The 12446-nt window shown below is 45.8% G+C and overlaps 1 protein-coding gene and 1 non-coding gene across 3 annotated transcripts in view; both read right to left on the bottom strand.

The window, feature by feature from the left end:
• LOC107402283 (DNA (cytosine-5)-methyltransferase 3C) overlaps nt 1-8082 on the bottom strand; it is a 35006-nt gene extending 26924 nt beyond the window's left edge. The window contains exons 1-3 of one of the 2 annotated variants that reach the window (XM_076570898.1): nt 7602-8082; nt 6157-6218; nt 148-267 (exon numbers count right to left, since the gene is read on the bottom strand). In XM_076570898.1, the coding sequence (XP_076427013.1) occupies nt 148-267; nt 6157-6218; nt 7602-7872 (453 nt within the window). In that variant the 5' untranslated portion in view covers nt 7873-8082. The remainder of the gene's footprint in view (nt 1-147; nt 268-6156; nt 6219-7601) is intronic. The other variant, XM_076570897.1, reaches the window with a different exon arrangement.
• On the bottom strand, nt 1769-1925 carry LOC121826566 (U1 spliceosomal RNA). Its single transcript, XR_006068818.1, has one exon. It is a non-coding gene; the product is annotated as a U1 spliceosomal RNA (small nuclear RNA).
• Nucleotides 8083-12446: the final 4364 nt, after the last annotated feature.

Below are 12446 nucleotides of genomic sequence, written 5' to 3'. Positions count from 1 at the left end.
TAAAGGTGTGCACCACCACAGTTCGGTTGGTTTAATGTAGATTTAAATATAGGCATGGACAAAGACTTGCTGAACTACCTACGCCTCATTTTCTATGCCAATCTATGAATGGCAGGAAGTGCCTGGGCTTGGCAAGAGGGAACTTACTGCTGGGGACTTAGAGGGTGTCCTGGCCTTCCAGAAGAGTTTGGGCGTCACTGGGGTGCCAGATCCATGGCTGTCCTCCACCTTGTCATCTCCACCTTCATCTCCATCTCCTGTCAGGTCCTGTGAAGAAAGACAGCTTTCCAATGTAGCCAAGTCACACAGGCAATACAGCTAAGGAAAGCGAATGGTGTTGAAATGCTTAAAAAAAGAAAGAAAGAAAGAAAGAAAGAAAGAAAGAAAGAAAGAAAGAAAGAAAGAAAGAAAGAAAGAAAGAAAGAAAGAAAGAAAGAAAGCCAAACCTTAGTAAACAGAGATGATGCTGAGCAGACCTCCAGAACTATTCAAAAGGAAGTGTCACGATCTGAGAAAGAACAGCTGAAAGAGTTCAACAGCACTGTCACCAGGGTGACCGCACAAACCTACAAAGCTCTGGGAGGCAAAGCCATGGTCTACTAGTGAGAATATCCCTGTCTCTCCTGGCACACACCTTTAATCCCAGTGTTCAGGAAGCAGAGACCAGAGGTTCTCTACCCCTTCAAGGCCAGCCTGGTCTACACAAAACTCTACACTAGTCAGGGCTATGCAGTAAGACCCTGTTTAAAAAAAAAAAACAAAAAAAAAAACAACTATCCCTCTTAAGATGTTTGTTATAGTTACCCTTTATTCATGGTAAAATAATTTAAAACTATCTAAATAAACCACTCTGTATTTTATGAATTACATGGATATGTTTATTATTGTTGTTGTGGAGGTGATTATTACAAGCTACATGTCCTTACCCTCTTTGAATTTAGTGGACTGGGGCATCACATTCTACAATATCTTGCTGACTTGAACCTGACTATGTGCTAAATACTTGCACTAAAAAGTGCACAGTGTGGGATGTAGAGATGACTCAGCAGTTAAGAACACTGGCTGCCCTTCCAGAGGACTCATTTTCCAGCACCCACAAGAGTTACAAGCTCCTAAAGACCTGTAACCCCAGTTCTAGAGGATCCGATGCCCTATTCTGGCCTCTGAGGGTACTGCATACACATGACACTGCATACATGTGACTCACAGACATACAATGCAGGCAAAACACCCATAGACATAAAAAAATAGTAATTTAAAAATAAAATAACAGGGGCTGGAGAGATGGCTCAGAGGCTAAGAACACTAGCTGTTCTTCCAGAGGTCCTGAGTTCAATTCCCAGCACCCACATGGTGGCCCACAACCATCTATAATGAGATCTGGCCTCCTCTTCTGGCCTGCAGGGATACATGCAAATAGAACACTGTATACATAATAAATAAATAAATCTTTAAAAAAAAAATAAAATAACAGAGAAATCCTGTTTTGAAAAAATAAAATAAGATAAATAAAATAAAAAGTGTACTGCACCTGGGCATAGTGGAGCACATCTTTAATCCCAGAACTTGGGAGGCAGATTTTTGTGAGTAAGAGGCCAGTTGAGTCTACAGAGTGAGATCCAGAACAGCCAGAAGAGCTACATAGTGAGATTCTGTCTGGAAATGCGGGGGTGTGGGGTGGGGTGCATTACAAGGCCAGGAAATGTTACAATCTTATAATCTTTTTCCCTATATTATGTCCTGTAGTAAGATTGTCCTCTTTATTTTTTTAAGGGAGAACCCAAACACACAACCAGAAATTATATAGTCAAGTTTCCCCCATTTGCAGAAATCGCAGGGGTCAGTGCATCCAGCGTACAATGAATAAGCATCATCCTGGGAAAAACCTCTCCATGGTCGTGGCATCTCCCCTCCCAGGAAGGTATCGTTTACCCTTTTTATGAAGTGAATTGCAAATGTACTGATTAAAGTCCACTTACACATCCCTGTATAGAAATTATGATTTTGTGATTATAGTAATCACAAGATTACAGTACAAACAAACAATCTGTCCCTGTGAAATATTGGCAATAAATTACCTCGGTGCATAAACGCTAAAAAGATTTTATGAGCGCTAACCACAGGCCCACAAATCCCAAATGGGACTGAAGGGCAAAACATGGGTGATCAGCAAGTGGCAGGAATTGGACAAACACATAGTGCTGCCCAGCAGGGGGTCCTGGCAGATATATTTTTTTTTTTTTTGCCATTCACAACATGTGTGAGAAGGACACAGGCCAACTGACCAAGTCAGACACCTGTTAATAAAAGGACCTAGAAGCAACTCTGTCCTTGGCCTTAGGCTAAACCGGCACACACAGAACACAGACACAGAACAGTGGAAAGCCCAGAGGCCTGGTCAAGGCATTAAGAACCTAACTTTTCATTTGGCAACAGTGTGGCCTTGCTGGTGTGTTCCTTTCAAATTAGATGACCAGTCCTTTCACCAGATCAGCATAGGCACATTTATTTCAGTGCCAGGCTCAGACTTGAGTGCTATTACTGCTAACTAGCCACAGAAACACAATAGCAATCCCAGCCCTCTGACTCTGCAGGCCACCTCTTTAGGTGTCCCTTTTATTTCTGAGAAAGTCTCACAACAAAGTCCAGGCTGCCCATTGTTCCTGAACATCCCCTAGGTCCCCTCAAGTGGCTTCCCACCATCCTCCAGGGGAACAGAAGCTGAGTGGAGATGCGTGTTTACAGCTGTGGTTTGTCTGGATTGTCCCTGATGCCTGACAATTGGGGGAAAACTAACAAGAGAATGATAAAACGAGGGGGGAAGTCATGTGGAAATATAACTCAGCCGGACAGTGGTGGCACACGCCTTTAATCTCAACCCTTGGGAGGCAGAGGCTGGTGGATCTCTGAGTTCGAGCCCCACCTGGTCTACAAAGTGAGTTTCGTGACAGCCAAGACTACACAGAGAAATCTTGTCTCAAAAAAAGGGGGAAGGTCGGAGAGATGGCTCAGAGGTTAAGAGCACTGACTGCTCTTCCAGAGGTCCTGAGTTCAATTCCCAGCACCTACATAGTGGCTCACGACCATCTATAATGAGATATGGCGCCCTCTTCTGTGTACATAATAAATAAATAAATCTTAAAAAAAAAAGAAATAAAAATGTGAAAAAAAGAAGAAGAATTTACCAGTAACAAAGTTGAGTTTCTAAATAACAACTAGATATAACTAGCTTGGGGGCTTAATTTTTGCAGTTTCTTTATGTACTCAGGTTACCAAACTCTTGGCTAAAATCTGGTGGCAATGGTTTCCTCCCATTCTGTAGGTTGTCTGTTTCATTTGCTGTGCTTGAAAGGTTTTTTTTTTATATATTCATTTATTTTTATTTCACGTGCATTAGTGTTTTGTCTGCATGTATGTCTATGTGAGGGTGTCGGATCCCTGGAACTGGAATTACAGACAGTTGTGACCTGCCATGTGGGTGCTGGGAATTAAACCTGGGTTTTCTAAAAGAGCAGTCAGTGCTCTTAACCACTGAGCAATCTCTCCAGCCTTGCTGTGTAGAAATTTTTGACTTCATGTGACTGTGTCTCTTTATTCTTGGGATTATTTCTGATGCTACTGGAAGCCTGTTCAGAAAGTCCCTGTCAAATACCTATGTGTTGAACTATATTCTGTATGTTTCCCACTAGCACTTTGAGCATTTCAGGTTTTAAATTAAGGTCTTTGATCCACTTTGAATTGAGTTTTTTTTACAAGGTAAGAAATACGAATCTCATTTTACTCCTCTACAGGTATGTCTTAGACTTTCTATTGCTGTGACAAGTCACCATGACCAGGGCAGCTTATAAAAGAAAGCATGTCATTGGACTCATGGTTCTAGAGGGTTAGAGTCCTTGATGGCAGAAAAAAGGCACAGTGGCAGGAACAGCAGAAAGCCCACATCTTGATGCACAAATTGGAGCTAGAGAGAGCTCACTGGGAGTGGCAAGAGCTTTGGAAACCTCAAAACCCACTCCCAGTGACACACTTCTTCCAATAAGACCACACCTCCTAACCCTTCCCAAGCAGTTCCATCAACTGGGGACATATATACTGCAAGCCACAAAAAATATGTGAAGTAGGAATTCAGCCAATTATGACAAAGCTATACTTGGAGGAGTTAAGAACTCTTCCAGAGGATGAGACCAAGGCTCAAGGAGTTTTGGTGATATTGGCTTTTGATTATTAGCCATTTCCTGCTATGAATTTCTCATGTGCTATTGTAGCTTTTCCATCATTCATTGGACACAATTTTCCCTCTGCTAAAGAATATTTAGATAACCTTCTGTGCAGTAATGCAGCCAGGATCCCTAATTTCAGACCTTTCTATAGTTATCATCATTAGCAGCATCCGGCCAGGACCATCCCCAGACAGACAAAAGTATCTTATCTGAGATACCACACAGATTCTCTAAGAACAGACTTAAGCATACAGACTATCTGTTTGAGAAGGGAGATGTGCTAACAAAGCTTAACTTTCTCCTTTTCCAAATCTTATCACTAGTTTTAGATCTCCATTTATTTATTTATTTATTTATTTATTTATTTAGAGACGGGGTTTCTCTGTGTAGTTTTGGTGCCTGTACCGAATCTCACTCTGTAGACCAGGCTGGCCTCGAACTCACAGAGATCCACCTGGCTCTGCCTCTCGAGTGCTGGGATTAAAGGCGTGCGCCACCGCCCAGCCCTGTGAAGGCCACTCTTATTCAAATGGCTATAAGATAGATAACCAGCTTTGCCAGCACCATTTGTCCTTATCCTTTTGTGAGGGTATGTTTTTGACATCTGTTAAAAATTAGATGGTCATACCTGTGCGAGTTTACCTCTAGGCCCTCTATTTAGCTCTAATGAGCTCCAGGTCCATTCATACAGTATCCGCCATACATAACTCAGTGACATAATCTGAAGTGGGGTCTTGTGATACCTCCAACAGTGTTCTTCCTGCTCAGGATCTATTCAGTTATTTGTCATCCTTTGTATTTCCATATGAGTTTTTTAATTGCTTTTTTCTAGTTATCTGGAATATGTCATTGGAACTTGGTTGTGGAATATTCCTTTACACTGTGTGAAGATGTGTCACTGTGATTGGTTTAATAAAGAGCTGAATGGCCAATAGCTAGTCAGGAAGAGCTTAGGCGGGACTTCTGGGGAGAGAGAGAACTCAGGGAGGAAGAAGGCGGAGTCACCAGCCAGACTCGAGGAAGTAGCATGAGCAGTACAGAGAGATGAGGTAATGAGCCACGAGGCAGAATGTAGATTAAAATAAATGGGTTAATTTAAGTTATAAGAGCTGGTGGGACAAGCCTAAGCCAAGGGCAAGCTTTCATAGTTAATAGTAAGTCTCTGTGTCATTTTTGGGGAGCTGATGGGACAATGAAAGACTCATTACAGAACTTTGACGAGGATGGCATCAAATCTGTAAATTATTTGTATATGTACAGCCATTTTCATATTAATTCTATTAATCCAAGACCATGGAAGGTCTTTTTATCATCTAGTTTCATCCTTAATTTCATTTTTCAGTGTCTTAAAGTTTTCATTATAGAAGTCTTTCATTTTCTTGGTTAGGTTCATTCCTAAGTATTTTATGTTTGGGGGTTTCTTTGGTTTGGGTCTTTTGTTTGTTTATGTTGTATCTTGTTTTTTGAGATGAGAATAGAGGGATTTAAAAACCAAACTTTAAGGACTGGAATATAGTCCCAGGTTAGATCATGTGTGAGGCTGTGGCTTGATTCCCAGCTAGGAAACAAAATGTCAGGGGTGGCGACATGTCTGTAGTCCTGGTCTGCTCAGAGGTCTCCAGGCCCAGCAGGGCTACCCAGACAGATCCTGTCTCAACATGAAACAAAACAAGACAAAACGAAAAGTCCAAAGATGGTATGACCATGTTAAAATAAGTGAAGTTTGCTGTATTTATTAACTTATCAACAATATTGATAAATTAAGAACTAATTTCAGAAACACACAAGAAGGACCCAATAACTCTAAACTTTCTAGCTTGATAATGAATGAAGATTTTAATTTAACCTCCAAATTTCACATTTTTTGAGCCTCAGGATACCCATATATTGAAAGTGAAAAGAAATGCCCAGAACCCCGGAAAGGAGGAGACGGTACCTGAATGTCTGCAATCGTGCTGGAGACCTTCCTCTTGGATGGTCGTGAGCTTGTTCTGCAGTCTATGGAGGACAGAGGCAAAGCACACATTCAGAGGAAGGGGTGGCAGGCCCTTGCTGACAGGCCTCCTCTAGTGTCTCCCCCATGCCGTGTCCCTGTCTCCTCTGTGTACCCATAAAGCGACAGGGCGCGGGCTCATGCCTTCCTCCCTACAAGCTAAGTAGTAACATTTGGGGTCCTCGTATGGAGGGGAGGCATTCAGTTCCTTCAAGAAAGTCACTGCCGGGCGGTGGTGGCGCACGCCTTTAATCCCAGCACTCGGGAGGCAGAGGCAGGTGGACCTCTGTGAGGTCGAGGCCAGCCTGGTCTACAGAGAGAGATTCAGTACAGGCACCAAAACTACACAGAGAAACAAACAAACAAACACACACACACAAAAAAAAAATCAAGCAAACAGAAAGAAAGGTAGGGGGCTGGAGAGATGGCTCAGTGGTTAAGAGCACTGACTGCTCTTCCAGAGGTCCTGAGTTCAATTCCCAGCAACCACATGGTGGCTCACAATCACCTGTAATGAGATCTGGTGCCCTCTTCTGGCCTGCAGGGACACATACAAGCAGAATACTGTATACATAATAAATAAATCTTTAAAAAAAAAAAGAAAGAAAGAAAGAAAGAAAGAAAGAAAGAAAGAAAGAAAGAAAGAAAGAAAGAAAGAAAGAAAGAAAGAAAGAAAGAAAGAAAGAAAGGTAGGAAGGAACGGAGGGAGGGAGGGAGGGAGGGAAGAAGGAAGGAAGGAAGGAAGGAAGGAAGGAAGGAAGGAAGGAAGGAAGGAAGGAAGGAAGGAAGGAAGGAAGTCACTGCCTAATCCTACGAGGACAGTTTCTGATAGGGGATGCATTTCAAGTATTTCTACGTGGTCAAGTGGCTACAGGGGTGAACAAGGAACCTGGCCACTTTTGCCCTTACAGAAAGTTCTGAGGGCACCACAGGTCTCAAGGACAGGAATGGATAACACAGGGGGGCTTCACACAGAGGGGGCTGAATTCCAGGTGTTCTGGGAGGTGCTAAGAGGAAGGGGCAGTAGGAAGCACCTCTCATGATGATGCCAAAGTTAGCACAGCCCGAGGACCCATGATCCAGTGCCCGCTGAGACCAGCCCTACCAGGAATAGCAAAGTAAGGGAACCGCCATCTTGGGTGCTCTTGCTCAGAGTCCCAAGGAGAAGAAAGAGACAGGAGGCCGTGGGCAGAGACAAGACAGAGCTTTGATGTTGCCTGTGTCCTGTGGGAGTAGACCAGTCCCCATTTAAGGAGCCATGTGAGGGTGCTCAGAATCCCCAAGGCTTCTCCATGAGCCAGGGAGAAGCTCTCGTCCCCGCCAAGGTGTGGAGCTGTATCTGTTGTGTCAGAATATAATCCCACCCCAGCTCCTCCCTGCCCACCTACCTCTGCTCTCCACCGTGCAGACTGCCTCCAAGACGTGGGTCAAGGGACCATTGGCAGTGTCTGAGGACTGGCCACTGCAGGTCCCATTGATGACGACACAGTCCTCACATCCACTGACACCCTCTTCACCACTAAGGTATCTGCTCTCTCCCTCCATTGCTGTCTGTGGGAGAAGGCCAGAATGGATAGGAAGGAAGGAGACAGGTAACATTGGGCTCCTGAACCCTATCCCAGGTCCCTCATCAAACTCAGGCTCGGGGTTTGGTTCCATGTACCAAGTAGCCCAGAAGGCTCAGAGGCCAACACTCAGAGCTGGGGACTGAGACGTTAACTGATGCATGGCAACTCTTCAAACAACATCATTCAAGGCATGCTTGCCCCAGACACGCTAGGTTCCCATCTGTCCCGGCCCTTTCTCCCTGCCCAGCTTCTGCAGAGCCTCAAGAAGCCAGTGCACTCATTTCCCTCATGACCCCTTGTTCGCTCTGTCTCCAGGTCTCCTTCCCTCTGACCCTCCTCTCAGACAGGCTTCTCTCCTCTCCATGGCAGCATAAGCCCCACCCCGGCCCATCCTCTGGGGCCCATTGGTCAGTTGGCCTGTCACTCCCTCCCTCCCTCCCTCATCAGCTGGGGGTGAATCCCAAGTTCTGAAGGGAAGGAAGGATACAGGGAAAGCGGTGGCAAAGGGCTGTGGCCGTCATCGGGAGTGACAGCCTGACCTGCTGTGGCCACACTCCACCTCCCGAACTTGGTCTTCTGAGACAGTGAGCCAGGTCCTCACTGACGGGCCCATAGGCTTGTGTGTCCTCTGCCCTGGCTCACACAACATTGTGAGCACCAATTGGGCACACACACACACACACACACACACACACACACACACACACACACACACACGAAACTGCTGCCCCTTTATCTGGAGGGCTACAATCCTATTTTGGAGAAATAGAGAAAAGATATACCAGGTAAGTGCTCAAGGATTCATCAGCAAGGGCAACTGGGCCCAAATATGCAATGGTAGCACGCAGGGTGCTGGGGCAGGAGAACTGAAAGCTGCTAGCCTGGGCTAACAGGGAGAAGGTGTCTCAAAGCAAAAAAAAAAAAAAAAAAAAAAAAGACAATAGATTCAGTTCTTAGCATTTAAAAAAAAATGTCAGGTCAGAAGACTGTAACAGGAGCTGGAGAGATGGCTCAGTGGTTAAGAGCACTGGCTGCTCTTCCAGAGGACCTGGGTTCAATTCCCAGCACCCACATGGCAGTTCACAACTGTCTGTAACTCCAGTTCCAGGGGACCCAACACCCTCACACAGACATACATGCGAGCAAAACATCCAACGCACATAAGATAAAGAACAAATCATTAAAAAAAAAAAAAAAAAGTGTTAGGCCGGGCAGTGGTGGCGCACGCCTTTAATCCCAGCACTCAGGAGGCAGAGCCAGGTGGATCTCTGTGAGTTCGAGGCCAGCCTGGTCTACAGAGCAAGATCCAGGACAGGCACCAAAGCTACACAGAGGAACCCTGTCTCAAAAAAAAAAAAAAAAAGTTAGAGTTGGGCTGGAGAGATGGCTCAGCAGTTAAGAGCACTGGCTGCTCTTCCAGAGGTCCTGAGTTCAATTCCCAGCAACCACATGGTGGCTCACAACCATCTGTAATGAGATCTGGTGCCCTCTTCTGGCCTGCAGGGATACACACAGACAGAACACTGCATACATAATTAATAAATAAATCTTAAAAAAAGAAAAATGTTAGAGTTAGCCACCACAACAAAACAAACCACACAAGCAACCACAGATGCACATTTGTCACTTCGGAGGTGGAGGCTCCGGTTTCTGCCGCTGTAGACAGCCTGGGCCACTCAGGGAAAGCCTGTCTTTCACTAAAAAGTTAAATAAAACTATCCGAAAAGTGGGCCCAGGATTGGGGATAGACAAGGCTAACACTCAGGAAATGAAAGCTAACGGTCTCTGTTTGAGGCAGGGTCTACGCCCATAGCTTAGGCTTCCGGGAACTCACATTAAACACACGGGAGCCTCCGAACTGAGCCTCCCAAAAGCTCCAATTACACACCTGAGCCATCCTTCCCGCCTTGCCTTTGCTTTAAAATCCATGTTGGGTTTGCAAAAACTAAGCCAAGTCAAAACAGTATTATGAAAACAAAAAACAAAAAAACAGTATTATGATCTACAACAGCGTTTCTCAACCGTTGGTTCGTAAACCCCTTGCGTGTCAAGAACCCTTTCACAGGGTTCGTCTAAGACCGTCGGAAAACACGGATATTTATTACATTGTATAACAGTAGCAAAATCACAATTATGAAGTAGCAACGAAAATGATTTTCTGGTTGGGAGCCACCACAGCATGAGGAACTGCAGTAAAGGGTCGCAGCGTCAGGAAGGTCGAGAACCACTGTCTACAAGAACTGCTCAATCAAGTTACCAATCATCACCACAGAAAAAGAGACTCAATGTTTTAAGTAAGTTTACAATTCTGTGTTGGATTGCACACAGAGCTACCGGTCTCCGTGGGCAGTAGGTTGCCCAGGCCTGAGCAGGAAAAGGTTCTAAAGCACCATCTTTTCACTTCATGAGGCCCAAGGTGGTCACTCTGAACTTTGCCTAGAGAAAGTTTACTACTGAGTAGCTGCTATCTAGCTCCAGTTTTCTCCTTGCTTCTGTCCCATCCAGACACTCACCGGGAAAAAGGCTATCCTCAGAGAACCTTCTCGAAGCACTTTAGCTGCCTGGGGATGCTATAAGCTTCGCATCCACCAGGGGGCGCGATGTAGCACAGCCCTGGACAATCCATAGACCCAGAGACGCTAAGTAAGGAGGGCTGTAGTGGGAAGGCATGGATCTCCCTAGGAAGGTGAAATAGAATAGATTTTGTGAGTAGACTGTGGGCAGGTGGAGATGGGAACCGGAGGATCAGGTTGGGGAGGGAGGGACACAGGGAGAGATTATGGGGAAAGGCAAATTGGTCAGCAAAAAGAAAAAAGAAAAGGTCAGGCGGCAGGCAGGCCTGTAGGGCATTTTCTTAGTGATTGATGGTGGAGGGCCCAGCCCATTGTGGATGGTGTCATCCCTGGGTTGGTGGTCCTGGGTTCTATAAGAAAGCAGGCTGAGCAAGCCATGGGGAGCAAGCCAGTAAGCAGCAATCCTCTGTGGCCTCTGCATCAGCTCGTGCCTCCAGACTTATATGCTGTTTGAGTTACTCGCCTGACTTCCTTCAGCAATGGACTCTGAATGTGGAAGTGTAAGCCAAATACACCCTTTTCTCCCCAACTTGCTTTTGGTCATGGTGTTTCATCACAGCAATAGACACCCTGACTAAGACCCTGGCTGATTAATCTGCTCACTAGAGATTCACTCTGATTACACAGACAAACAGAAGATGAGACTCCTCTGCCCAACATGGCCCAGTGCTGGGACTTTGTTCTCAACATGAAGACTCTCTGGGCTCCCCACAGCCTAGGGAAGTGTCTGATCCAGTCCCATCAGCGAGGCACCATGACTTGGGAGAACAAACTAGCTGACTGCGGCCAGTTCCTGAGGCCAGAAAGGCAGACTTTCAGGAAAGCCGCTGGCCTGTGTTCAGAAGGAGCATTTCCCCTCAGACCACATCGGTGTCACCAAGTAATCTGAGGGGCCTGCCGTGAGTGGGAGGCTGGACCCTGGTGGGACGCTTGAGGATTCACTCCCTCAAGGCACACCGTGAGGGGGAGGCATGCTGGAGTCAGGAGCTGGGGTGGAGTCAGAGGCCTAAAGCAAGGACATGCATGACCTCATGCAGGGTCAGTGGTGGGTTCCCACACAGCCTTGGACTTCAGTCCCTCAGACGGGCCCTAACTGGGTCACCAGAAGCCAGACAGGAGTGTGCCCTCTTCCTACACCAGTCCAAGCAGACCTGCTGCCCAGAGCTGACAATGATTAACCACCTCAGACCTTCCCCCAGGGCATGACAGTGCCTAGGAAGCCAGTGTCTGACGGGTGGGCAGCACACCTTCCCAAAAGACATCAGTATCCCACAAACTCCTGCCTGGACCCACAGCCAGGGTCAGGGCCTGGAAATGAGCCCTGTCATTACTGCCCATTACCTGGGTGCCCGGGATGAACTGTACAGAGGACTGTGCCTCCTTCACAATGTACAACTCAGTGTCATAGCAGAAACTGTTTTGTTGTTTTGGCTTTTTGAGACAGGGTCTCGCACGATCAGGCTGGCTTTGAACACACAACAATCCTCCTGCTTCAGCTTCCACAGTGGTGAGATTATACATATGAACCTGGTTTATTTAAAAAAAAACTTCTTAGCTGGGGATGGTGGCACATGCTTTTGTTCTCAGCACTCAGGAGGCAGAAGCAGGCAGATCACAGTAAGTTCAAGGCCAGTCTGTTCTGCATAGAAAGTTCCAGGTGAGCCAGGGCTACATAGTGTGACCCTGTCTCAACAAACAAACAAACAAACAAATATAAATTATTTTTCTCCAAGTTTGAGGGATAGTTCCTGAGATGGGCTAGCCTGGGCTGCGTAGTGACAGCCTGCTTTGTGAAATTCTCTATTTTATTAGCTACTGTCACGGCCTTGCAGCTTCTAATATGCAGGTTCTGTGGCCACGACTAAAATCTGCCTAAAATAGTTCCTATCCTCTATCCACATTCTACCGACAGGCCCAACAAGTCCAATTCCCGTGACTCAGGATAAAAAAAAAAAAAAAAAAAAGGCAGGGAACATTATGGAAACATTGAAAGAGAAGGGAGCCCCTCACCCAAGAGTCCAGGTGAAGTCCCTGGCCAGCTGAACATCTAGAATTCCAACACAATTAACATTTGCTTAAGGCCTTTCTCTGT

The sequence above is a fragment of the Peromyscus maniculatus genome, chromosome 4 (assembly GCF_049852395.1).
Source record: "Peromyscus maniculatus bairdii isolate BWxNUB_F1_BW_parent chromosome 4, HU_Pman_BW_mat_3.1, whole genome shotgun sequence".
In the NCBI taxonomy this organism is placed as follows: domain Eukaryota; kingdom Metazoa; phylum Chordata; class Mammalia; order Rodentia; family Cricetidae; genus Peromyscus; species Peromyscus maniculatus.
This window is presented reverse-complemented; position numbering and strand designations above follow the sequence as displayed.